Below are 26,239 nucleotides of genomic sequence, written 5' to 3'. Positions count from 1 at the left end.
CCTGTTCTGCGTGTGTTTAGTGGGGATCACAGCAGGCAGGCAGGGTGGGTGTTGGTGGAATTTGGGATGAGTGGAGTCTGGGCAGGCCCGGAGCTCTCTGTCTGCCTTCTGGGCCTGTGTAAGTTGACTCCATTGTCCCCTCTGCCCTGCTTGGCTGAGCTGAACTATTTCTCGCTAATTCCCTTCTGGGGGCTTTTCACTTAAACTTTGTTGCCCCCGATAGAGTGACCTTGATAGAATGCGCCTTCCCTCATTCATCACTCCACTTCTGTCTGCTCATTTTTGTACCTTAGCTTTAGTGTCACCTCCTCCAGGAAGCCTTCTTTGATTTCTCCTCCTCCCTAGGTCTCTGCTAGGTGCCCACAGCTGCCTGTGTTTCCTGCATGACAGCTCTGCTTTTACTGGGCACAGCTTTCCCTCATTCTTCACTCAACTAACTGCTTCAGCTCATCTTTAGAGTTTCAACTTAAGTGTCACCTCCTCCAGGAAGCCTCCCCAGATTTCCTCTCCTCCCTAGGCCTCCTCCGGGCTTCCCACAGCTGCCTGTGTGTCCTCTATCGCAGCTCCCATCGCCCCTGGTCACACATCCATCTCCTCCTTCAGACTTCGAGCTCCGTGTCGGTGGATATTGTGGCTTTGTCGGGGGTCCTGGCTGTGTCCCCAGCACCCAGCACATGGCCTGGCACACAGTAAGTGCTCGGCGACCCAGCACCACGCTCAAAAACCGCCTTTCCAGCTGGGCGCAGTGGTTCACGCCTGTAATTACAGCTACTCCGGAGGCTGAGGCACAGGAATTGCTTCAATCCGGGAGGCGAAGGTTGCAGTGAGCCAACGTGGAGCTGCTGCACTCCAGCTTGGGTGACAGAGACTACGTCTCTAATAATAACAATAAACTAACTAAATAGAATTCTCACGTGCCACTGGCGGGGAGAATGCTTGATTCTGTATCATTATGTCAGAGGAAACTGAGGCTCAGAGAGGTGAAGCAACTTGCTGAAAGCCACACAGCTGGGAAATGGAGGAGTTGGGATTTTAGCCAAGGCTCTTAATCAGCACAAATACCACTTCTCACTTGGGACAGAAAGGAAGCCCCGACTCCTTAGGCAACCGTATAGAGCCTGGGCTGTTGAGATTCAGGGCTGCTGTCTGCTGACCCCTGGGGCTCAGTCTTCCCATCTGTACAAAGGCACGTTCCTTAGGTACCTCCAGCCCTGAGACACTGGGTTCTTAGGGTTGGCAGGTTAGAGAAAAACCAACGTGGAATACCCAGAAATTAACTTTAAATTTCTGGTGAACAACGAATACCTTTTTAGTACAAATATGCCCCAAATGTGAATAAAGATAAGTATAAATAAGCCTGCAACAAACCCCTGCATAAACTGCAGGCTCCAGACTACAAGTCCCATAACCCACTGCGTCCTCCTTTAGGAACTGACTATCATGACTTTTTATTTTTCATTCATTCATTCAAATATGGCACAGGACACCCGCCGTGCGCCAAGTCTTGTGCTAAGTGCCGGGGATACATCATATGCACAAAACAGACAAAAGTCTTTGCTCTCGTGGACTTTGACATCTACATCCTTGGGGGAGTTAAGTGATTTTTGTTTTTCTCAGCAATTTCTGCCAGGAAGACTTCAGTTCCCGTGACCCTTTGTGTTTGTTTGATGGGACTACAACCCCCAGAAGGCTTTAGCGCGCCAGACAGGCACTTCTTTTTCCCTTTAACCCCAATTTCCTTCCAGGTCGCAAGGTCACGTCTTGTTCCCGCCCCCGCCCCCCCCCTTTCGCCCCTCACCCCACCTCCCCTCAAACCAAAGGGTTAAGAAAGTGCTACTGCGAACACAAAAAAAAAAAAAAAGAAAGAAAGTGCTACTGAGAAATAGTTTTTTTTTTTTTTTAACATTTTACTGCATTTTATGACTTAGAGTTTATGTGAAACTTCATCGGTGTTAGCCCAACAGCCCGCCGTACCTTCCGGGAGTCCCAGAGTGGGCCTACAACTCCCAGGGAGCTCAGCGAGCGGCGGGCTGACTGCAATTCCCGAAAGGCAGCGCGGCTGGCGGGGCGGTTCGCGGCGGTGCCCGCAGGACCCCAGAGCGAGAGCGGGCTGCCCGGCGCGGCGCCCGCAGGACCCCGGCGGCTACCCATGCCGTGGTGAGTCCGCGGGAGCCGCCGCCACTGCCGTCCCGTCCCCGCCGCCGCCCCGTGGGGCCCCGCCGCCAGCCAGGATGCTGGAGGAAGCGGGCGAGGTGCTGGAGAACATGCTGAAGGCGTCGTGCCTGCCGCTTGGCTTCATCGTCTTCCTGCCCGCCGTGCTGCTGCTGGTGGCGCCGCCGCTCCCCGCCGCCGACGCCGCGCACGAGTTCACCGTGTACCGTATGCAGCAGTACGACCTGCAGGGCCAGCCCTACGGTGCGTGTCCCTGGCCCACCCACGGGGCTCCCCGGGCTCCCCGGCCACGCCACTCACGCCCGGCCAGCCCCAGGCCGATCCTCAGCCCCGGCCTGGGCCGCCCGACCCTTGCTCAGGCCCCAGGCGAGTCAGAGCCCGGCTGCCCCGGATCCCCGGCTCTCCTTGCGCAGCGCACAGGGACCGCACCCCGCGCTTGCTCCCACAGTCCCCGACCCCTTCCCAGGCCTCCTTGCCCTGGAACCCATGGCCAGGCCAAGCTCCCCGCGCTCCTGGATCTCTAGGTCCCCTCTCCTGTCCCTGGCTGGGCCGACGTTGAGCTGCCTTGCCGAGTCTCTCTCTCCTGGGTCCCCTCTGCTCCCTAGGCTTCCCTGTCCCGGCCCACTTGAGTAGACGCTCCCGTCCTGACCTCCAGCGCCCAGGCCCCTGTTCGGGAGACCATCTGGTTGGTCCCTGGACCCACCAGGTCGCATCCGTGTGTCCACGCCTCCCCCTTTTGCCTGACTGCGTTTGGAGTTAAAGGTCCCCGCACTGATTTCTGCCAGGCTGAACCACTCCACGCGGTGGTCCAGCAGCCCCCACCCCCTCCCACGGCCCTGGGTGCCGAATGCACTTTGTCCAAATTGAACCCCCACTCTGAGTTTTCTTGCTCTGGTCACCTGCCCCCACGTCAAGGTCCCATTTCTTCCCAGGCCCCCGACACTCTGGTCCCAGTTCGGGAATCATATGTTTCAGAATCTGGTGGCCTAGGCTCCCTGGCTGTCTCCCACGTCCCAAGTTCCTCCGATGACCTTTGACCCCCTTCTCTGTCCCGCCTTTGATGCATACTCACGCCCTCAGCTCAGCCTCCTCACCGCCACTTCCCAGAACCCCACTTGTTCCGTCTTTCCAGGATTTCCTCATACCCTTCCAAATTCACACACCCCAGGTCCCCTTGCCCCTGAATTCTGCAATGCTCCCACTCACCAGCACCCCCAACCCCCGGCGTGGCCCTGACTCCCGTGTCCAAATCATTCCACATCCCCTTGTCTTTTCCTGGTTGTAGCTGTCTCTGGCATTCCAGAACCTTCTGGTCCCTGGTTTTTCTTCTTTTCAGCTTGGCCCCTCAGGTCCCTGAATGTCAAGGCCTGACCTCCCTTGTAAAGGAGTTCCCATCCACACGTTCTCCCGGGCCCTTTCATTCTGAGTCCAGATTCTCCTGTACTGGTTCCTCTCGTTACATCTCATGCTCAGCCTGAGGCACGGGGACCCCCAGCCTCTGCCAGCCCTTGGGGAGCCCATCTCTGGAGATGGAACCAGACTTTGGCCTCAGGCCCCGTTTTGCCCCAGAGTTAAGATGTTTTCATTTAGAGCTGTTGCTGTTAACCCAGGGGATGCTGGGTGATGTCTGGGGACATCTGTGGTTATGACTGGAGGGTGCGCCTGGCGTGGAGCGGGTGGAGGCCAGGGACGCTGCTCAGCCCCCTGCAGTACCCAGGACGGCCCCACCCCAGAGAACGATACGGCCCCAATGTCCACAGTGTCCAGGGAAGAGCCCTTGGGCTGGAGTGGTGGTGTAAACCCAAGACTCCGGGCTCCGTAGGTGGGAGTGGAAGGCCAGGAGCTCTGATGCAGTGACCGCGTTTTCCCGTGATGGTTGGCATTTTCCCGTGGGGGGGGCACCATCCTGTAGAACCATCAGGTGGCTGTGACCTCCATTTTCACTGCCTGGCACGGGAGCCACCAGCCACAGGAGGCTGCCGAGCCCCCGAAATGTGGCCCGTGCAGCCGAGGGGCAGGATTTTTGTGATCTGCACCCCAAAGACCCCACTCCTATTGCTCAAGATAACCTGATTCTCAAGTCCCTTCTGAGGCCCTGTTCACACTCCTGGTGTCTCCTGCCTGGGCCCCCGGCTCACCTGCTTCCCTCCAGCCCCTCGGGCAGGCGCGCTCTGGCGGCTCCTGCTCTGTCCCTGGGCGGGTGTTGGCCCCTGTTTCTTCCCGTGAACCCACCCAGGGAATGCATGTTGGCTGTGGAGTGAGCAGGTGTCCCGCCATTCCCCAGCTAGCCAGACGCCCTCTCCGGCTTCCCGGAGTCGCCTTCCAGCTTCCTGGTGGGGCCTCCTTTTCTCCACAGCCTCCTGATGTTCGCCCCATTTCCTTCCCTGATTCCCTCGCCCCTTTTTCATGGCGCCCTCCCTTCCTTTCCCCGGCAGTCTTTTCTCTTTTCCTCACTCCTCTGCAGCCTTTGCCCATAATCCAGGGTTTTCTTCTGAGTTTTCCATCCGATGGGCGTCTTCTCCCCCGTGCCGCCTTTCCCGGCCCCCAGCCTTTCTCTCTCCTGGTGAGGAAGCTGGGCCTGGCTTTCCCTGTATCTGGCATTTGCCCAGCTGGTCCGTGGGCTCTGGGAATTAGCGGAGAGGCTGGTGGGGCAGCTGCCTCCGTGCTCCTCATCTGCGCCCCGGGAAGCACAGCCCAGCTCTCGCAGGGTAGGCGAGGCCCGGCTGACACACCCCCCTGCGTTGCTCTGGCAGCTCTGAGAGACTGGGGATTTGGGCCAGAGCCCTGCCAAGGACAGGCCCTGGAGAAGCCCCGGCGGCTGCGGCCCCCCCGCCCCACCACCCGGAGCAGCGGCTCCCCTTACGCGCTGGGGATCCTTTCCCAACTTCCTTCCTGCTTTTGAGAAATGAGGGGCGGGGCTGTGCCCTTTGTGTTGGGGTGTGGTCTGGGTCTCCCTGGCCAGGTGCGCAGCGCCCCTCTCAGCTGAGGGACTCCGGCCCTGCCGGGTGAAGCACTTTCTGGGCTCTGCTGCCTTCACAGCAGGTGGGACTGGTTGAGCTCATGGCTCCAGTGAGGTGGGAACATCATTAGCCTTTGGAGCACCCGGCTCCCAGGACCCGTCAAGTCCATCAGACTTACCAGAACTCCTTCGTCTGGGAGCCGGCTGACCCTCCGCCTGTTGTTGTTAATAAAGTTTTATTGGCACGCAGCCACACCCATCCATTCACATCTTGTCTCTGGCTGCTCTCGCTTAGAAACAGCCGAGCTGGGTGATCATCCCAGAGCCCCATGGCCCAGGCGGGGAAAGGGTGGTCGCCTGGCCCTTGACAGATACATAGATAGATGCCCAGCCTGCTGTTCAGGTCTGGTCCTGTCACTCGAACCGGTGATTTCTGTCAGGATGCCCGGTGCCCTCCTTCACAGCGTCCACCACGAGTGGCCTCTGCCCATCCAGACTTGGGGCTGAGGGAGTTGACACTGATTTCGCCTCTGCACAGGGCTGTGTCCACACTGGCTTGTGGACACCTGGCCCAACCCTGGCCCTCAAGGGAGGCTGGGGCCACCCAGGGCCATCTGTGCTCCTGGGGAGATGGGCCTTGGTCACAGAGAGCCTCTGCCATTGCGCCCCCAGGGAGCAGGAGCCGGGACCCGGAGGGCAGCGTGGCCTCGGCAGGTGCTGATGCGAGGCGGGACTCACACGGGTGGGCTCCGTCCTAAAGGCGAGGCGTGGCCCCCAGGGAGCTCTGGCGCTGGCGTCTGCTCCTCCACTGACCTGCTGCTGCTCCTTCCCTTCTCCGGCCTTGCTTGTTCCGTAAAGTGGGTCCTGCGTCCGCCTGTGGGAGTTCAAGGCCGGAGAACGGGGCTAGGGGGCGGGGTGCTTGCCAGTGGCCTCATCTCCCGCCCCCAGAGAGGTGGCATTCGAACCGCCCCGGAAGGCCAGGGCATGTGGGGACAGGTAGGGCGCAGGGGAGGGGCGCTCCCGGCATTGCAGGACCCCGAGGGCCTCCCAAGGGAAGAGGAGAGGCCCCCAGCAGGCCTGGTGGCATCAGGCTCTGAGGGAAGCAGGAGTGAGGCTGCCGGCCCAGGGCACGTAGTGGCTCCTCCGTCCCAGGCCTTGGAGCTGGTTCTCTGTGCCCACCTCCCTGTGCCGCTCCCAGGACTCCACCCGTTCCCCCCTGAGACCAGTGTCCCTTCCGTGTCCCACCTGTCCCCCCACGCACCCAGCTCGGCTCGTTGGATGCCCCGTTGGAGCAGGCAGCTTTTCCCCCTCCGGCACTTACCAGACAGCGCGTTGCTGGACGGCAGAGCTGGGGGCTCATGTGCGCCACGGCCCCAAGCGCAGGGCTCAGTGCAGGCCCTGGGAGGAGCTGCATGTGCGGGGAGATGAGAGAATGAGGGTCCCCCAGCGTCCGCCTTCATAGCGGGGCCAGCTCCCGGGAGGCTGGAATCAGCCCTGGGCATCGCTCTTTTGAGTGCGTCTTGCTCGGGATTCACGCTGGAGGCCCCGGGGCCCGCGCCCGGCCCACCTGTGGCAGGTCTGCTTTCGGGCTTTGGTGGCGTGCGGTTGGCCTCTGTGGCACTGGAGATGTTTTAGATCATTGCTTGTCTTTAACCTGTGGCGATGTGACGTAGGAATCAGGATTTGCAGCTTCCGGTGTGGCCCACTGAGGCCCGTGTCCCTGCTGAGCGCGCTGGCCCCTCTAAAGGCGCTCTCCAGGGTCCTTCCAGGGCCACTCAGGTGGCTGTCGTGGAGCGTGGCGGGCAGCAGCTAGATCCTTGTGGGGGTGAAGTGGCAGGAAGTGGGGGGTGCGTGCGCAGCTCAGAGGCACAGAGCAGGGACCCCCAGGCTGCGTCTTGCCAGACGGAGGGCGTTTTGCTGAGAGAGGAGGGAATGGGAGTCCCAGGAAGTGAAACCAGGAGCCCTGGCGAGTTTCCAGAGCCTCGACAATAGGAATGAATGAATGCGCCACCACAGAAATGAATAAGTCCGCGAGGGAGTGACAGCCCCATGCTCTCACCCGTGGTCCTGGCCTTCCCGGAAGCCCCTGCCTCGCCCCACAGATACCACAGTTCGAGGTGCTGAGCCCCGGGCTGCCCCAGCCCCCGGATTTCTAGAAAGCTTCTGTTTCCAAGGCCTGGCAGGGTAGACCCAGAGCTGGGGAGCCCAAGGGGGGCTCCGATCCTGTCTCATGGCCCAGTGCAGGGGTTTAACCTGGGGTCCATGAACCGGCTTCAGGGGAGTGGGCCCCAGCTGGCGGCCCACCCTTGGCCTAATTAATAGCGTTTTATTGGCACACAGCCCCACATGTTGGCTCACCTGTCTGACACGGCTGCACTCACCCTGCAGTTTTAGAGCTGAGTGGTTGACACACAGATCAGAAATACTTTCTCTCTGGTCTGTTGCGGAAGAGGTTTGCGGAACCCTGGTCCGGGATCCTGTGTAAACTTCGGCATGGTGCCGGGGAAGTGTGGATTTCTCCAGGGAAAAGGGTCTCTGCTTCCATTAGAGTTTCCAAAGGAGCTGGGTGAGGTGGCTCACACCTGTAATCTCAGAAATTTGGGAGGCCAAGATGGGCGGATCACCTGAGGTCAGGAGTTCCAGACCATCCTGGCCAACGTTGTATTTTTAGTACAGACGTGGGTCTCTTCTAAAAATACAAAAATTAGCCAGGTGTGGTGGTGGGTGCCTGTAGTCCCAGCTACTCAGGAGGCCGAAACAGGAGAGTCACTTGAACCTGGGAGACGGAGGCTGCAGTGCGTTGAGATTGCACCACTGCACTCCAGGCTGGGCGACAGAATGACTGAGACCCTGTCTCAAAAATAAAACGAAAACAACAAAAAAGGGTTCTCAGAAGGTCTGGGACCCAGGGTTAATGCAGGCACTGAGCCCATGGGCATAGGCCTGCCTCGGTGACCAGGTGTGTGGGGGGCAGGCTCGGGGGGCCCTGGGAAGTTCTTGAATCGGCGCCTCCCAGGTGAGGGCCCCAGGTTCTGGCCTGGGGCTGGGGCTGCTGGATGGGTTTCTGGCCTGGATCTGTCCCCTCCCTCCGGCCTGGCCACCCACCGAGGCTCACAGCCCCACCCCTGTCCCCACAGGCACGCGGAACGCGGTGCTGAACACGGAGGCGCGCACGATGGCCGCGGAGGTGCTGAGCCGCCGCTGCGTGCTCATGCGGCTCCTGGACTTCTCCTACGAGCAGTACCAGAAGGCCCTGCGGCAGTCGGCGGGCGCCGTGGTCATCATCCTGCCCCGGGCCATGGCCGCCGTGCCCCAGGACGTCGTCCGGGTGAGCGTCTGCCTTGCTCCGGCCAGCTCCGACCCAGAAACTGGGGTTGGACTTGGAAGCAGCTGTGTGACCCTAGGCAGGTCGCTTTGCCTCTCAGCCCTTTGGAAAGTGGGATGGACGGGGGTTCCCCTGCACCATTGTTCTCCGAGGGGGCGATTCTGTCTTCAGAGGATGCTGGCTGATGTCCGGAGGTGTTCAGGGAGGGCTGCTCCGGGTGTTGAGTGGGTGGGGGCCCCGGACGATGCTCAGCACCCCACGGTGCCCAGGACAGCCCCGCCCCAGGGAGTGATCAGGCCCCAGGGCCCACAGGGCTGCGCGGGAGGCGCTGCTTTCAGTGAACAGGACCTGGCAGAACCCAGCAGATGCCCTGAGTGAAGATGTTCTTGCAGATGAGGGGCGGGCAGGATGGGGGAAGCGCTTGTTTCTCGTGAATGCCCCTGGTTCACGCCACCCTCTGAGGGCCTGCCTGCCCTCCAGGGACTGCCACTGGATCCCCGCTACCTCGCCACCCCTGCCAGGCCAGCAGCAGCCCCCTGAGCGTGCGTCTGCTCCACAGCAATTCATGGAGATCGAGCCTGAGATGCTGGCCATGGAGACCATCGTCCCCGTGTACTTCGCCGTGGAGGACGAGGCGCTGCTGTCCATCTACGAGCAGACCCAGGCCGCCTCCGCCTCCCAGGGCTCCGCCTCTGCCGCTGAAGGTGGGCTCCGGGCCGCAGGGTGGGGGCCGTGGGCGTGGGGAGGTGTCCCCGTCCCGAGGGCCGCTGTCGTCCTGGGCTTTTCCCACACTCGGCGTGTGGCATCCCTTCGCCGGGGTTGACAGTGGGGGTTTCTGGGCCCTGCGTGGGCCTGCTGCGTCACCACCTCGGGCTGGGACCTCGGACTCTGCATTTTGTGGCCCCCTGTCCCCCGCCTGGCTGCTGGCTGTGTACACACGAAAGACCAGAACCACCGACTCGGTGGGAGGCCTTTCCCGTTATCCTCAGGGGCTCATGGCGTGTGAAAAACACGGGCATGTCTTCAGCTGTCCACCTGCCGGGGAGATTCTCAGCATCACATCGCCAGCGAGCAGTGCGGGTCATCAGCGCCGTTCTCAGGGAAACGGGCACTCGCCTTTCTTCCCTCCAGCCCTGAGAATGGGGGCCCTGGCAGTGAGCTCGGAGCAGGACCTGTCCCGGGGAAAATGGGGGTGGAGCGCTGTCAAGAGTGAGGGACAAAGAGGAATTGGAGAAAAGCAGCTGAGGGGCTGCGCGGGGCCGTGGTCAGCTACTGGGGGAGCAGGGCTGAGAAAGGAGGCCAAGCCCAGGGCCGCAAAGAATAGGGCGCGACACGGGGGTTTGTCCCGGCCCTGCCGCCCAAAGCAGTTTGGTGCTGTGGTTTCAAGCTATAAAAAAGGTTCATCCTACACCGCCAGATCACTGGGACTCTAGATCCAGAGTTGGCTCACGCCGGCCCAGGGGCCACCTGTTTTTGTTGATAAAGTTTTATTAGCACTGGGCCACGTTCATTTATGCACCGTCATGGCGGCTTTCCCAGCAGGAGAGCTGAGTTGCTGCGGCTGTAACAGAGACCCTCCGGCCCGCGGAGCCGAAAGTGTTATCTGGCCGTTTACGGAAAATATTCCCAATGCCTGGCCTAGGTTAAAAGTCTTGACAATGGCCATTTTTGTTGTGGCGTTAGAAGAGTGTAGTTCTGCAGATTTTTTTTTTTTTTTGAGACGTCTCCCTCTGTTGCCCAGGCTGGAGTGCAGTGGTACCATCTCGGCTCACTGTAACCTGAAGGAGGAAACTTCTACCTGGTGGAGTATTACGCAGCTGGTAAAAATGATGTCGAGGGCCAGCCATGGTGGCTCACGCCTGTTGTCCCAGCACATAGGGAGGCTGAGGCAGGAGGATTGCTTAAGGCCAGTAGTCTAAGACCATCCTGGGCAATATAGCAAGAGTCCTGTCTCTACAGAAAATTTAAAAACATTAGCCAGGTGTGGTGGTGCATGCCTATAGTCCCAGCTGCTCAAGAGGCCCCGGTGGGAGGATCGCTTGAGCCCAGGAGTGAGGCTGCGGTGAGTTAGGATTGGACCATTGCACTCCCAGCCTGGTGACAGCAAGACTGGTCTTTAAAATAATCAATAGATAAGTAATAAAAAATAATACTGTTAAATAATCCTGACATCGAGGTAGACTGTGTGCTGGCGTGGAGAAATGCTTATTTCATGACGGTTAGTGGGAAAAAAGCAATCACACATTATTGGTCACAACCGTCTTTTTAGAAATAATTTCTTTTCTTTTGAGACAGAGTTTCGCTCTTGCTGCCCGTCCCCACACGTGGGCTGTCGCCCAGGCTGGAGTATAGTGGCACAATCTCAGTTCGCTGCAACGTCCACCTCCCGGTTTCAAGTGATTCTCTTTCTTCAGCCTTTTGAGTAGCTGGGATGACGGGTGCGCGCCACCACGCCCAGCTAATTTTTGTACTTTTAGTAGAGACAGGGCTTCACCATGTTGGTCAGGCTGGTCTCGAACTCTTGACCTCAGGTGATCTGCCTGCCTCGGCCTCCCAAAGTGCTAGGATTACAGGTGTGAGCCACCGCGCCCAGCCAAAAATAACTTTTTAATTTTGAAATTTTATGCTTATAAGAAATTTAAAAAATATTACAGAGAGTTTCCCGGGATACGCATCCCCCAATGATCGTATTTTACATACCCACGACAGTTGAGGTTTTGTTTTTATTACTAATTTTTTTATTATCCATTGTTTCAAAAGACTTTGTGTCCAGGTCAGGCCCAGTGGCTCACACCTTTAATCCTGGCACTTTGGGAGGCCTGGACAGAAGGATCGCTTGATTCTGGGAGGTAGAGGCTGCAGTGAGCCAAGATGGCATCATTGTACTCTAGCCTGGGGAACAGCGTGAGACCCTGTCTCAAAAAAAAAAAGTTGTGATTTAAAAATGCATTAAAACCCGGAAGTGCAGGCTCAAAGTCCTGGCCAGGCCCTGGCCGTAAGTCCCTAAGTGAACGGCCGTTACTGAGTGCCCGGGAGGAAAGGATCAGAATGGCATGGAGGAACAGTTCCCCAGCAGAACGTTCCAGAAGGGAGATGTGAATAATTTCAAGGGAAGGTTGTCCTGGAGGGAGTGCTGGTATCGCGTGGTATCGAGGTCTGCTGGGGACATCCCCGCACCCGGCTGGTTGGCTCTGCCCGAGACACCGATCTGTGGTGTGGTGGTGTGGGTGCTGGGGCATGCCCCCTGGCTGTGGCCTGGCTGGGCCGAGGCTGACGCGCCCTCTCCCTCTCCGCAGTGCTCCTGCGCACGGCCACCGCCAACGGTTTCCAGATGGTCACCAGCGGGGTGCAGAGCAAGGCCGTGAGCGACTGGCTCATCGCCAGCGTGGAGGTGAGTGCCGCCCGCCCCGCCCCGGCCCCGCGTGTCCAGGGGTCCCTGCCATCCGCCCGGCTACCCGGCTCAGCCATACAAGAGGGAGCCTCTGATGGGGAGCTGGGGTCAGATCACGCCCCTGCCTGGCTGAAGGCCCTCCCATGGCTCCGGTGGCAACCGAAGGAACCCAGACTCGCCATGTGGCTGCGGAGTCGCTCTGTGGTGTGCCAGGGCCTGCCAGCCCCTGGCCTGTCTCCTGTCTTCCATCACGGGCCCCTACACACTGCGCTGCCTCCTTCCACCCCAGGGCCTTTGCACCGGCTGCCCCTCCCAGGAAGCCCCATTCAGGCTGCAGGGTCCCCAGCCCCTTCTTGTCATATAACCTCACCCGTCAGCCAGACGCTGCGTCCTCACCGACCCTTCCCAGCACCCGGGGTGTCGGGCTCAGCAGGGTTTCGAGAGGGCGGGGAGCTGCTGGTGTGGAAGTAGCCGCTCAGGTCATCGAGGCAGATCCAGCAGGTGACGCCTGTGTAGCTGCTGCCATGACACAGTCTCGGCTCACTGCAACCCCCGCCTCCCGGGTTCAAGTGACTCTCCTGCCTCAGCCTCCTGAGTAGCTGGGATTACTGGCATGTGCCACCACGCCCAGCTAGTTTTTTGTATTTTTAGTAGAGACGGGGTTTCACCATTTTGGCCAGGCTGATCTCAAACTCCTGACCTCAGGTGAGCTGCCCGCTTTGGCCTCCCAAAGAGCTGGGATCACAGGCGTGAGCCCCGTGCCCAGCCGTGTGAATAAAGTTTTATGGCACAGCCGTGCCCATGCGTGTGCACACGTCCGTGGCAGCTTCTGAGTAGTTATAACAGACACCATCTGGTCCCCAAAGCTGAAAATATCCGCTCTGGCCTTTTATGAAAATCTAGTCTGCCGGCCCGGGCTACAGTGGAATCTGACTTTGGTAGGGTTTGGGGCGGGTGGACACAGACCCTGAAGGGACCCGAATGCCTGGCTGACAGACTTGGTCCTGTTCCTATAAAAAGTTATCCTCTTGCTCTTCCCTGGTTTTTAAAGATTTCAACCTGAGGGCCAGAGCAGGGTGGGGTCCCTGTTCCTGGCTCCATTTCATCCCCGGAGGAGCTCCCTGGGGCTCCCAGAGTCAGAGGCTGGCACCTTCTGTGGGCCTCGGCGCTGAGGACCATGTTGGAACCTGGCAGGCGGGTGGGCCCCACGTAGCCCAGAGGGGAGGGGCCTCCAAGCCCCACCCAGGGTTCACCTGCCCCGGGAGCAGCCAGGCCGTTACCCCGCTGTCTCTCCGCAGGGGCGGCTGACGGGGCTGGGCGGAGAGGACCTTCCCACCATTGTCATTGTGGCTCACTACGACGCCTTCGGAGTGGCCCCCGTACGTATGTGCGTCCCCAACCCCCCCATAGGGCGGGGACTCTGGCTCCAGGCCAGTGCCAAGGAAAAGCGTGTGTGGGGACAGCACGGGGGTCCCAGCGGTTCACCCCTCGACGGCCTCTGCCAGTCATCCTGGTCCCCACAAGGGCCTCAGGGTGGGTGTCGTGGGACTGAAATAGGCTGGGCTCTTGCCCTGGGTCCCAGGTCCCCGGGCAGGGAGGTGGCTGTGTCAGAGGCTGAGCGCAGGGAGTCTGAGTCAGGGTCGCCAGGGCCAGCCCTGGGTGCTGTGGCTCCGCACGAGGCTGCCTGGCAGCCATGGTCTGTCCCAGCGAGAGGACGCAGCACGGAGCAGAGTCCTCGAAGGGAAAGATGCATGGGGTGCAGGCGGGAGGCCAGGCCCTCTCCCCGTGCCTCATCCCCAGCAGTGAGCCTGAAGCACTGTCACTAGCGAAGCTCCCAGAAGTCCAGCGACCCAGTTCCTATTAGGGGCTGGTTCTGCGGCCCCGGCTGCCTGGCCAATGCTGGGATTCCAGGCTCCGGAGGGAAGCAGGGCCTCACGTGAACCACAGTGCTTGTGAGCATGGCTTCGGCCCCGGCTGCCTGTGGTGTCAGGGTCGGGGTCCTGGTCTCAGGCCTGCCGCACAAGCTCGTTCTGTTGAGCGCGGGTTGAACGGGGTCAGGGCGTGCACCGCGGTGTAAACCGGCACCCTGCTGCCTTCCATGAACACAGATCAGCTGAGCCAGGCAGAGCTCCCGATCCCCTGGAGGGTCGGGCCCCCAGCCTTGAGAAAGCCTGGTCCCACCGGGGCCCACACACAAACCCAAGCCGCTCAGGGCGATGCCTCCTGAATGCCTGACCTCAGGTGATCCAGCCGCCTCGGCCTCCTGAGCCACCACGCCCCGCCCTTCTCACTATCTTTTCCCTCATTGTCCCAGTGAAGCTTTTTTTGTTTTATATTTATTTTTTGACATAGTCATACAACGTAAAGTTCACCATTTTAGAGTGTACATGTGGCCTTTAGTGCATTCAGAGTCCTACAGTCTCCACCTCTAATTCCAGAAGCCCTGCCCCATCAGCTGTCACTCGGTCGCCTCCCCGGCCCGGAACCCCGGCACGCACACATCCGTCCCGGTCCCTGTGGACTGGCCTTTTGGAGCTGGCTTCTCTCACTGAGGGGGGTGTTGCCTCCCCCTCATTCAGTACCACCGAGGGCCCCTTTATACGCTGTGGTCTTGGGACGGTCCCAAGCCATCACAGTGTCCAAGAAGCAGTGTGGCCTTTTGAGAATGCTGCTTTAGATCACAAGGGCGCATCGGGGCGGGAAAGGCACGTGGTCAGGCTGTACCAGTCTCCCCCGAGGCTGGGGCTGGAGGGTGGAAGGGCTGGTCCCGCAGAGGGGACCCCGAGCAGAGACCAGGGGTGGACAGACACTGCCCTCCGTGAGTGAATCCGGCCCGGCACTGGGCTCCAAACTGTAGCTTCTCCCGGGTGGGGCCGAGCCGAGGGGGATGAGGAGAATCCTGGGCTCCACTGGGCCCTGCAGACCCCAGGCCATCACTCTGGGATTGAATACAGGAGGGGAGCCATCCAGCTGCCCGCCGGACATGGCATAGGGGCTGGAAACAGCGCAGAGATGACCGTGGCTGCTGTGGGCAGTGAGGTCACTGGGGTGCGGGAACGGGGTGGGGTGACTGTGGCCTTGCCTCTCCCACCCCTGCAGTGGCTGTCACTGGGTGCAGACTCCAACGGGAGCGGTGTCTCTGTGCTGCTGGAGCTGGCACGCCTCTTCTCCCGACTCTATACCTACAAGCGCACGCATGCGGCGTGAGTGCCGGGGGCGGGCGGGGGCAGGGGGTGCGGGGGCCACACTGCCGGCGATCGCCACCCACCAGGCGCCTCTGCACCTGTTTCTGTGGAGCTTCCTGGCCCTGATGTAGGCCGGAGCCCAGAGAGCCCAGGAATCCCAGGAATCGGGCGCCCCATTTATCGAGGGCAAGCCCAGCCCTCCCAGGCTTCGTCTCTTGGAGTCCCATGACCCGCCTGCTGTTCGCCCCAGGCAGGGTTTTGCGGAGCCTGCTGGGAGCACTGTCAGCCACAAGCGGTGGAGGAGACGCCCGGCTAAGGGCCCTGGAACCAGGGGCTCCCCTCGGCCCTGTGATGTTGGGCCCAGATTTTCCCCGGGGGCGGGGCTGTCCTGGGCACTGCAAGGCACTGAGCAGCGTCCCGGCCCCCACCCATTCCATGCCAGGAGTACCCCACAGCCATGACAGGCACAGGTGTCCTCACGCATCGCCTGCTCTCCACTGGGGACAGAATCACCCTGGGTTAGGGGATTCCACGGACCCCCAAGAGACTGTCCCATGTGCCCGGCTGAGTTCCCAGGAGGCTGCACACATTGAAATCCACGCCCTGAGTGGGGAGGGAGTGAGGAGGCGAATCCCAGGAGCTGGGGTCCCCCTGGTGCACACCGTCTGCCCCTGCGGAAGTTTATCCTGGGGTCTGGTGTGAGCAAGGGGCAGACTTGATGTTTCCCCAAATAATGGATGCAGGGTTTGTCCCCCATGCCCTGCTTATGTGTTTTGTGGATGATTCTGTCCTGGGCACTACCCACTCCATGGCAGGAGCACCCCCAGTCGTAGCAACCACAGATGTCCTGGACATGCCTGTCTCCTGGGCAGGGTGGGTAGAGTCACCTCTGGGTGAGACCCCAGCTAAGATAGTCACCCACTCCGGATACGGGACTCCTTCAGCCATTGTGTCAGCGGCTCAGAGGGCCAGGGCCACTGTGGCTGGGATGTTTCTCACCCTTCTCACAGTCACAAGTCAGCTGCCAGGCACCAGGACTCATATACAGGTTCAGGTAGGAACTTGGATTCGAACTCCTGGCCTCACCAATCCTCCTGCCTCGGCCTTCTAAAGCACTAGAATTACAGGGATAAGCCACCACGCCCAGCGAAAAATTTTTTTTTTAACCTGTGGAACCTCCTCCCCAGCCCCCCACTGATGCCTTTTGAGAAGCTCTTGCTGTCATACACGTGTGAACAGGACTGGTTTCTTCTGGACAGGGGGCTTCTTGGCAGCCAGGGCAGAGGTTGGATTTCCGGGGAAGAGGGGAACTGGGTTAGAGAGAGTCCGGGGCAGACATGGGAGGATAAGGGTAGCCACCGGCCTAGGCTTTTGTTAGGGGGTGTTCCCAACAGTTTCCTTCTCTGATCCTGGTGACCCTCTAACAGCCCAGGCTATGTTCCATTAGAATTCTTCTTGGCCGGGCGTGGTGGCTCACACCTATAATCCCAGTGCTTTGGAAGGCTGAGATGGGTGGATCACATGGTCAGGAGTTCGAGACAAGCCTGACCAACATGTTGAAACACCGTCTCTATTAAAAATACAAAATCAGCTGGATGTGGTGGCATGCACCTGTAATCCCAGCTACTCAAGAGGCCGAGGCAGGAGACTCCCTTGAACCCGGGTGGCGGAGGTTGCAGTGAGCCGAGATCACGCCACTGTACTTTAGCCTGGGCAACAAGAGGAAAAACTGTCTCAAATGGAGGAAAAAAAAAAGAATTATTTAAGTGAATAGTCTTTATTTTCTTGGCTTCCTGGTGTCTGTTGCCCGGTCAATCACCCTGGTTCCTCCTGGACTGAGAGGCCTCTAGAACTGGGGTCTAATGTGGGGTGGCCCTGCTGCCCAGAGACACCGAGCCATCAGCGGTTGTCATTGGGGAGCTCCTGGTAGAGGGTGGGTAAGGCCAGGGATGCCGCTCAGCATCCTGAGCACCCAGGATGTCCCCGCCCCAGGGAACCATCCGGCCCCACAGGGCTGAGGGAGCAGACCCTGCCCTAGGGGGCTGGTCAGTATTTCCTGCTTTGAGGAGACCTCCACACTCCCCTCAGGGACCTGTGACCTGGCCGGGTATCCTCTGCCCCAGGTGCTCTCCTGTCAAAGCTAACACCAGGTCTCCCTCCACCAGGTATAACCTCCTGTTCTTTGCTTCTGGAGGGGGCAAGTTTAACTACCAGGGAACCAAGCGCTGGCTGGAAGACAACCTGGACCACACAGGTGAGCCGCCCTGGGTGGTGGTGGGGGGGGCCGTGGGGGCGTTCGCGGGGGGCTGCCGGGGGGTCGGGGGGGCCGGGGACTACCACCCGCGCCGCCAGCTCTTGGTGCCCTGCAGACTCCAGCCTGCTCCAGGACAACGTGGCCTTCGTCCTGTGCCTGGACACGGTGGGCCGGGGCAGCAGCCTGCACCTCCACGTGTCCAAGCCGCCCCGGGAGGGCACCCTGCAGCACGCCTTCCTGCGGGAGCTGGAGACGGTGGGTGCCCCTTTGATGGACGGGCCTGGGGCTCTGTGGGGCACACACATCGGGGCCGGGGTGGGCATTCTGTCCCGGGATGTCCTTGCTGTCGGTCCTTGGGACTGAAGGGCACACTGCGTCGGGGCGGGACTGGGGCGTCCTGTCTCGGGGTGTGTGTCCCCACCCCGTCCCTCCTCACCTGGGGCTGCAGTGGGAGGCCTTAGGGGGACCCCGGGGGTAGGGTGCATTTCTCCTTGTTCTACACCATCGGGGGTTCTGGGAGGCCCCTTTAGCATTTGGAAAGTGGGCTGAGGTGGACATCGCCCCTGCCCGCCCTCTGCTGGTGGCCCCGCCCTCTGCTGGTGGTCCCGCCCCTGCCTATGGCCCCGCCCCATGTCGTCCTCTGCTGGTGGTGCCGCCCCTGCCTATGGCCCCGCCCCAGGTCGTCCTCTGCTGGTGGCTTCGCCTCTGCCTATGGCCCCGCCCCTGCCTGTCTTCTGCTGGTGACCCCGCCCCTGCTCGTCTTCTGCTGGTGGCTCCGCCTCTGCCTGTGGCCCCGCCCTTGCCCGCCCTCTGCTGATGGCGCCGCCCGCCGCAGGTGGCCGCGCACCAGTTTCCCGAGGTGCGGTTCTCCATGGTGCACAAGCGGATCAACCTGGCAGAGGACGTTCTGGCCTGGGAGCACGAGCGCTTCGCCATCCGCCGGCTGCCCGCCTTCACCCTGTCCCACCTGGAGAGCCACCGCGACGGCCAGCGCAGCAGCATCATGGACGTGCGGTGAGCTCGGCATCGCCCGACTGGCGCCTTCTGGAGATTTCCTGGGGCTGAGCGACAGGTCGCAAGTCCAGGGGCCGTGAGAGCTTGCAGGGAACGGCCCCCACACAGGCCTCGGGGAAGGGGCGGGGGTGTGGTCGAGGCCGGCTGTAGGGTCAGGCGGGTTTGCAAGCTCCTAGTTACTGGGGTTAGGAAGGTAAGGCCAGCAGCCTGGAGTGTGACCCTCGTGTGGAAACCCCAGACCCTGTCACCTGTTGAGTTAGAAGCAAGCAGTTCCTGCCTCCGGGCCTCTTCAGGGCCCTGCCACAGCCTGAAAGCCCTGCCTGGTCCCGGCCACCATCTTGGGGACCCTGGTCCCCACCGCACCCCGGCCCCTTTTTCTTCTGGTCTCTGTCTGGTGCGCTGTGTTTTCTGGCTTCCTGTGTCCTCTGACTGTGTCCTGCCTATCTTCCTGCCGTCCTGTGAGCCCCTGGGCAGGGTTTTGTGGAGCTTGGAACAGTCTGGCTACCCCGGGCACACTCCCAGCCGGTCCTGGCAGCTGCAGGCGGGCGCTGTCTCCTTCCCCAGCGACTGAGGGCCTAGCATAGACCCTCACTGTGCCTCCGCTCTGCTCTGGGTTCACTGGGCTCTCAGGAGTTGTTTGAGCTCAGCCATCGGAGGCCTTCAAAAGCCAGGGGTTTGGAGGGAAGGGGACACATCCCTGTGTGGTCTGCAGCCCTGGAAAAGATGGAGGAGTGGGGTCAGCCCAGGAGGGCCACCTGGGATTTCTAGAGGGTCCCAGAACGGATTCTTCCACCAGGACGGAATAGTCCTGTTTAAACCTCAGAAGAGCAGAAAACCGCGTCAGTAGGAACCAAGGCTGTGGGGTGCGAGCCTCACCTGCACGCAGGGGTGGGGCAGGGCCAGGGTCCTGGAGGTCGTGGGGCGTGGTGAACCTGAGCCTGTGTGTCAGCCGAGTAGCTAAAGCTAAGCTTGACTTTATTTTCTGAGACAGTGTCTCACTCTGTTGCCTGGGCTGGAGTGCTGGATTCCAGCATGAGCCACCGTGCCTGGCACTAGGTCCACATTTTAAAACATTGTGTTTGAATCGTGAAGGTCCCGGGTGGATTCTAAGACCCTGACCCGGAACACGAGGATCATTGCAGAGGCTCTGACTCGAGTCATCTACAACCTGACAGAGAAGGTGAGCCTTTGCCACAGCCACGGCCACCGCCAGCCCCAGCCCAGGGGCCTGGACTCAGGGCTGTCCCCTCCTCTCTCCGCAGGGGACGCCCCCAGACATGCCGGTGTTCACGGAGCAGATGGTAAGCGAGCCAGGGCCGGCGGGTGGGTGGGTGGGCGAGGCAGGGCCGTGACCGCCGCCACCGTCCCCACAGCAGATCCAGCAGGAGCAGCTGGACTCGGTGATGGACTGGCTCACCCACCAGCCCCGGGCCGCGCAGCTGGTGGACAAGGACAGCACGTTCCTGAGCACGCTGGAGCACCACCTGAGCCGCTACCTGAAGGACGTCAAGCAGCACCACGTCAAGGCCGACAAGCGGTGAGGGCCGGGGCTCCGCGCTGACCCTGCTCAGCCTGGGGGTACAGGGCCACCCCCACTGCATCTCCCACACCCCCACCCTGGGACTGCCAGGTGGAGCAAATGCAAAGAGAGGATGGGACTCGGGCTGGGCACAGTGGCTCTCACCTGTAATCCCAGCACTTTGGGAGACTGAGGCAGGCAGATCACTTGAGGTCAGGAGTTCGAGACCAGCCTGGCCAACGTGGTGAAACCCTGTCTCTACTAAAAATACAAAAACTAGGCAGGTGTGGCAGAGGGCGCCTGTAATCCCAGCTACTTAGGAGGCTGGGGTGGAAGAATCGCTTGAACCCAGGAGTTGGAGACCAGCCTGGGCAACAGAGCAAGACCCCATCTCTACAAAGATTTAAATTTTTATTTATTTGTTTTTGAGACAGAGTCTTGCTCTGTTGCCCAGGCTGGAGTGCAGTGGTGTGATCTTATCTTACTACAAACTCCGGCTCCTGGGTTCAGGTTCAAGCAATTCTTGGACCTCGTCTCCTGAGTAGCTGGGATTACAGGCACGTGCCACCACACTCGGCTCGTTTTTTGTATTTTTAGTAGAGTTAGGGTTTCACCATGTTAGCCAGGTTGGTCTCGAACTCTTGACTACAAGTGATCAGGCTGCCTTAGCCTCCCAAAGTGCTGGGATTACAGGCGGGAGCCACCTCACCCAGTCTGTGTCTCTGCAAACACTTTTTAAAGAATTAGCTGTCAGGCATGGTGGCTCACGTTTGTAATCCCAGCACTTTGAGAGGCCAAGGCAGGCGCACCACGAGGTCGGGAGTTCAAGACCAGCTTGACCAACATGGTGAAACCCCGTCTCTACTAAAAATACAAAAATTAGCGGAGTGTGGTGGTGCATGCCTGTAATCCCGCTACTCAGGAGGCTGAGGCAGGAGAATCGCTTGAACCGGGGAGGCGGAGGTTGCAGTGAGCCGAGATCGCGCCATTGTACTCCAGCCTGGGCGGCAGTGAGACTCAAAAAAAAAGAATTAGTTGGGCATAGTGGTGCCCCTGAGAAAGTGCTCCCTCCCCAGGGACCCGGAGTTTGTCTTCTATGACCAGCTGAAGCAAGTGATGAATGCATACAGGTGAGTGGCAGCCAGCGGGACCTGGAGTCCGACACCCCTCTACGGGTTACAGCCCGCGGGGATCGAGGCCCACGGGGTCTGAGGGGCCACCTCGCTGGCCCGCCCCGTCGTCCACTGCAGGGCCCTGTGTTTTCCAGAGTCAAGCCGGCCGTCTTTGACCTGCTTCTGGCCGTCGGCATCGCCGCCTACCTCGGCATGGCCTACGCGGCTGTCCAGGTGAGCAGTGCCCAGGCTCGGGCAGGGCAGGGGGCAGTGTGAAGTGGGAGCCGGGCTGGGCATCTCTGAAAGCATCCGGTGCCCTGGCCCAGCCTAGAGTCACACGGCCTGGGGCTCCTGCCCCGCCCACGTCCTCACCCCTCCTGGTGCGTCCCCAGCACTTCAGCCTCCTCTACAAGACCGTCCAGAGGCTGCTCGTGAAGGCCAAGACGCAGTGACACGTGCCACCCCCGCAGCCGGAGCCCCTGCCGCTGCCTGTTCCGTGGGGCGGAGCACGAGTGAGTGGCCCCAGCGGGGAGAGGGACCCTCCCCTCCCCGGCAGTGGTCGAAACACTGAATTACAGAGCTTTTCCCTGTTGCTCTCCGAGACTGGGGGGGATTCTTTTCTTTTTTCCTTGTCTTTGAACTTCCTGGAGGAGAGCTTGGGAGATGTCCCGGGGCCAGGCTACAGACTTGCGGACCAACCCCCAGCCCCGGGAGCCGGCCGCCCTTGTCCGGTATAAGCACACGTGCACAATTAGAGTGGAGATGCTGGGACCCCCGCCCCATCTCACGCCGCCTCTGCCCCCGCCTCCTGCCGAAAGGGGCCTGGACTGCAGGCACGACCTGCCCGCTGCTCCGCATCTGCCCGCGGACACTCCTCCCGCTCCCTGGTGGTGGCGTGGACGTGCTTCTTTGTCTCTGCTCCGTCTTGCCTGGAGAGGGCAGTGCCAGCGCCGGGGTTCCGGGGTCCCAGCCCCACTGGAGCCTTTTGTCCCTCGTGTGGTCTCAGTGACCCATCCCCCACAGTGGGCTCCCGGGGAGCTGCACCACCCGGCCTTCCCCTTTTCTGACAGTGGCGAGCAGACACCATCGCTGAGAGCGTCTGCTCCATGTGGGGCTGGCACGGGCCCTGTCTCCCCCACCCCGACACTGCACACCCCCGGCCACCCGCCCTCCTCTCCTAGCCGGTCCCGGCGGCCCCGTGCCTCCGAGGCCCAGCCCAGCTCCCAGGGCCCTCACCTGCGTGGCGTGCCCCGCCCCTCAGCTCCCTGCCCTGAGCCTGAGCCGGTGCCTGTGTTTTCCAGGGCGTGGCACGGGGCCCCCAGGCCCTCCAGGCTTTGCCATGGCCAGCCGGTTTCTGGGGAGCTGGGTGCTGGTGGAGGTCCGGGAGGCAAGAGGTGGCCCGGGGAGGCCTGGTGGCTCCTCCCGTCACTCCCCACCCTCGGCCTCAGTTTCCTTATCTGTAGAAGTGATGTGTTCCGGGGTGGGGCATCCGAGCATTTGCTGGGGAAGAGATGACTTGGGACGTGGCCTCTGGGGCCACCCTTCCTGGGACTCAGAGAGGAGGTCCAGGCCACCTGGGGAGGCTGGGACAGAACCTGAGACCCGCAGGCCAGGCGCCTGGCATGAGTGTGGGGGACAAGGAGGCCACACTGAGCTCAGGGAGACCCAGGCGTGTCCGTTCGTTAGCAATACAACCCACCCAGTGCGGGCTCGGGGGAAAGGGCTTGAGCTGGGCGAGTCCTGTCCTGGGTACCCGAGGCCGCCTCCCTTTCATGGCCCAGGGAGGTGTTTGCTGTCTGAGGGGCCTGGGCCGGCCATGGGAGCCCGGGGGTCTGTCCAGACAGGACCCGGGGGTCTTGCTTTGCCTACCAGTTCTTCGGCTGGCATCTCTGCCCTCTAGATCCTGCAGCCTGGAAGGGTGAGGGGACAACCACTCCTCTCTCCTCCCGGTTGGCAGGGCACTCCCTCTCCCCTGTCTGCCCCGCGGGTGGCCTGCCTCCTCCAGAGACTTGCCCAAAGGCCCGTCACCGCCATCCTCTGGGCACTCGTGCTGGGACTCTGGAACCCGGGCAGCTGCCGCCTTGTCACCATCAGAGAATTTGGGGAGTGCTTGCGTGCTGGCCAGCGGGCCTCTGTCTGGGTGCCGCGGGGCCAGGGTTGCGGAGGGAGCTTCCTTCCTTCCTGGGCAGGACGCACTGACCGGCCGTCTGGGGCTCAGGCTGGTGTGGGATGCAGCCGGCCCGATGAGAAAATAAAGCCATATTGAATGATCGCCACCACCGTCTGGTCTGGGGGCTGTGAGGATTGGACTGTGACAGCTGTTGGGGGGGGTTCATGTTTCTCCAGGGGATGACAGGAGGGGCAGGGCTGTGTGCAGAGCGCGTCACTGACTTGCCCTCTGCTGATCAGGCCTGTGCCCGAGGTGGCTGGGCGTGCGGGAGACTGAGGCTCTGGCCACCGCTGTTGCTGGGCCCGGCAGCCTTGCCCTCTCCTGCCTCCCTGAGGAGGGCCTGCGTACAGGGTCTCATGGGTGATGGGTGGACCCGTTTCTTGGGCCACCATCACAAAGCACCACCAACTGTGGGGCTCAGAACACCAGGATTCCACCCTCAGTGTCTCCCAGGCCACAAGTCCAAAGTCAGGGTGTGGGCAGGACCCTCAGGGCGAGCCCTTCCTGTATCCCTCAGCTTCTAGGGCTCCCAGCGTCCTCGGCTTGTGGCCGCATTGCTCCAGGCCCCGCCTCATCCCTGTCTTCCCAGGACCTCCGTCAGGTTGGCTCAGGGCCCACCTTCTCCAGGAAGGCGCCCCTCTAGCTCATGACCTCTGCCTAGATCCCACTTCCAACTGAGGTGAAAGGCTCGGGTTCTTCTGGACATGATTCTGGGGGGACTCTGCAGCCCTGGACGGTGGGCAGTGGGCGGTGTGAGGGTGGCCGCCAACCCACCCCAGGTTCGGAGAGGTCCCAGCGGGGTGATGTCCTTGGCTAGTTTTGGTTTACTGAGGGCGTGTACAGCGCGGATCTGGGGTTTGTCCCTCCTGGCCTGAAGCCCTGGTGACCCTCCTGGGGTCCGCCCGGCGCCCAAGCCCCTACCTGGCCTGCCCATTTGCCAGACGGTAAACGCCGGTGGAGCTGCCATGTCCCTGGCCTGAGATCCGTGCTGTGGAGGAGGGAGGACAGGCGGAAACCCAGCAAGAAGAGAGCTGGGGGCGGGGGGAGGCTGGGGCAGCCGAGGGAGTGACCCCGAGGGAGGCGCGAGCCTGTGGGCGGCAGGGACGGCGTCTGAGCTGCAACCTGAATGAGGAGGCAGCTGGGGTGATAGCTGGAGGAGGAGGTAAAGCGGAGGCACAGCCCAGCTGTGCAAAGGCCCTGGGGCAGGACGGCGCCTGCCGTGTTGGAAGTACAAGAAGCCTCGTGTGGCTCGAGCAGAGGGAGTGAGGGTGGGGAGGGGACAGGGCAGGTGGTGCAGAGCCTGGTGTGCCATGGACAGCACGGGCTTTGACCCTGGGGAAGGTGGGAGCCGTGGAGGGCTGCGGGCAGAGGAGGGACAAGCCCTGGCTCGGGTGTTCCTGGGCGCCCTCTGATGGCTGCTGCAGGGAGTACAGACAGGTGGCGAGGGTAGGACCGGTTGGAGGGGACTGGCTGACCCAGGTAGGTGATGCTGGAGCTGGGCCAGGTGGCAGCAGAGAAGGGTGGACTCATCCTGTTCCCCTCCCACCCCTGCTGTGTTCCTGGGGTTACAGAGATGCTTCTGGAACCAGCCTGTGGCCCGGACCCAGAGGCCTGGACTGACAGGGGCTGCCTGACCAAGATTCACATCCCTACAGTCAAAGCTGCCTCTTCTCAGATCTGGGAACTTCAGAGACCGGCAGGGGCCCCACCCAGGGTCCTCTAGGAACCAGAGACAGAGCCTCCAACCCAGCACGGGGTCTCTGCCTCCATAAAACACATGGCAGGAGAGGATTGTTGAGTGGAGGAGAGGGATGGGAGGGACCCAGAATGAAAGGAAGGCAGAACAGGGTCGCTGGGAAAGAAAGGCTCACCTGGCCACTGGGGATGGGGTGGGGGGCGGGGCTGGTACCCAGGCTTCCCTGGGCTGAGGCCGGGCTTGGCCTCCATGTGCTGCGTGGCCCAGGGATATGGGGGCTGTGCCTCCCTGGGCCAAATGTTACTAGTTTAGGGGGCCCTAGGGTCCACAGCTTTGACCTTGAGGTCCTGCGTGACCCCCATGAGCTTAGCAAGGCCAAGAGTAGACAGTGGCTGCCCCCTCTGTGCAGGCAAAAAGGGGCTTTCACCCCATCATGGACTCAGGCAAAACCCACGTCAAAAGAAAGGGCGGCTGGTCGTGGTGGCTCACGCCTGTAATCCCAACACTTTGGGAGGCGGAGGCGGGCGGATCATGAGGTCAGGAGTTTGAGTCCAGCCTGACCAACATGGTGAAAACCCGTCTTTACTAAAAATAGAAAAATTAGCTGGACGTGGTGGCGCACGCCTGTAATCCCAGCTACTCAGGAGGCTGAGGCAGGAGAATCACTTGAACCTAGAAGGTGGAGGTTGCAGTGAGCCAAGATGGCGCCATTGCACTCCAGCCTGGGCGACACAGTGAGACTTAGACTCAAAGCAAAACAAAAAAAAAAGGTCTTGCTCTATCACCCAGGCTGGAGTGTAGTGGTGCAGTCATAGCGACCTGCAGACTTGACCTCCTGGGCTTAAGTGATCCTCCTGCCTCAGCCTCCCGAGTAGCTGGGACTGCAGGTGAATGCCACTGTGCCTGGCTAAATTTTTTAAATGTTTTTATAGAGATCAGATCTTGCTATGGTGCCCAGGCTGGCCTTGAACTCCTGGCCTCAAGCAGTCCTCCCACCTCGGCCTCTGAAAGTGCTAGGAATACAGGCATGAGCCACTGCTCCCAGCCGGATTAGTTTTATTCAACTGTTGATTCCGCGAGCATTTGAACACTGCTCTGCCAGGTCCTGTGCCAGGCAGGGGGATACAGCCGTGTGCAAGAGACGCTGGCCCGGACGCCACGGGGCTCAAAGTCCACTGCGGGAGGTGAGTAATAAGTGGTCAAGTGGGTGGGCTGCTTTCCGATGGCGATCTTTTGTTTTTTTTGAGACGGAGTCTCCCTCTATCACCCAGGCTGGAGTGCAGTGGTGTGATCTCAGCTCACTGTAACCGCCGCCTCCCAGGTTCAAGTGATTCTCCTGCCTCAGCCTCCTGAGTAGCTGGGACTACAGACGTGCGCCACCAAATTTTGCATTTTTAGTAGAGATGGAGTTTCAGCATATTAGCCAGGCTGGTCTGGAACTC

General features: G+C 60.9%; 1 protein-coding gene across 2 annotated transcripts; it reads left to right on the top strand.

Moving 5' to 3' along the window:
• Positions 1-2,231: 2,231 nt before the first annotated feature.
• On the top strand, positions 2,232-23,566 carry NCLN (nicalin). 2 transcript variants are annotated; one of them, XM_021676771.2, is made up of 15 exons: positions 2,232-2,415; positions 8,269-8,459; positions 9,016-9,160; positions 11,753-11,847; positions 13,146-13,226; positions 14,947-15,050; positions 17,198-17,286; positions 17,402-17,541; positions 18,122-18,300; positions 19,393-19,480; positions 19,563-19,601; positions 19,677-19,837; positions 20,896-20,949; positions 21,087-21,165; positions 21,324-23,566. In XM_021676771.2, exons 1-15 carry the CDS (start codon positions 2,232-2,234, stop codon positions 21,381-21,383), a joined length of 1,689 nt encoding a protein of 562 aa, XP_021532446.2. In that variant the 3' UTR covers positions 21,384-23,566. The 2 variants fall into 2 exon arrangements, with proteins under 2 accessions (XP_021532446.2, XP_021532445.2); XM_021676770.2 differs by having other exon boundaries at positions 19,674-19,837.
• The last annotated feature ends 2,673 nt before the right edge of the window (positions 23,567-26,239 follow it).

This window comes from Aotus nancymaae, unplaced genomic scaffold (genome assembly GCF_030222135.1).
Source record: "Aotus nancymaae isolate 86718 unplaced genomic scaffold, 86718_ANA_hifiasm-v0.15.2.pri h1tg000028l, whole genome shotgun sequence".
Taxonomy (NCBI): domain Eukaryota; kingdom Metazoa; phylum Chordata; class Mammalia; order Primates; family Aotidae; genus Aotus; species Aotus nancymaae.
Note: the sequence above shows the minus strand (reverse complement) of the source record. Positions and strands in the feature narration are given on the sequence as shown.

Excerpts from the sequence above, each read along its gene's own strand:
- NCLN (XM_021676770.2), top strand. The coding sequence starts at position 2,232 with ATGCTGGAGGAAGCGGGCGAGGTGCTGGAGAACATGCTGAAGGCGTCG. Across the intron at positions 19,838-20,895 it reads CACGTCAAGGCCGACAAGCG|GGACCCGGAGTTTGTCTTCT; the intron begins GTGAGGGCCGGG and ends CTCCCTCCCCAG. Across the intron at positions 21,166-21,323 it reads TGGCCTACGCGGCTGTCCAG|CACTTCAGCCTCCTCTACAA; the intron begins GTGAGCAGTGCC and ends GTGCGTCCCCAG.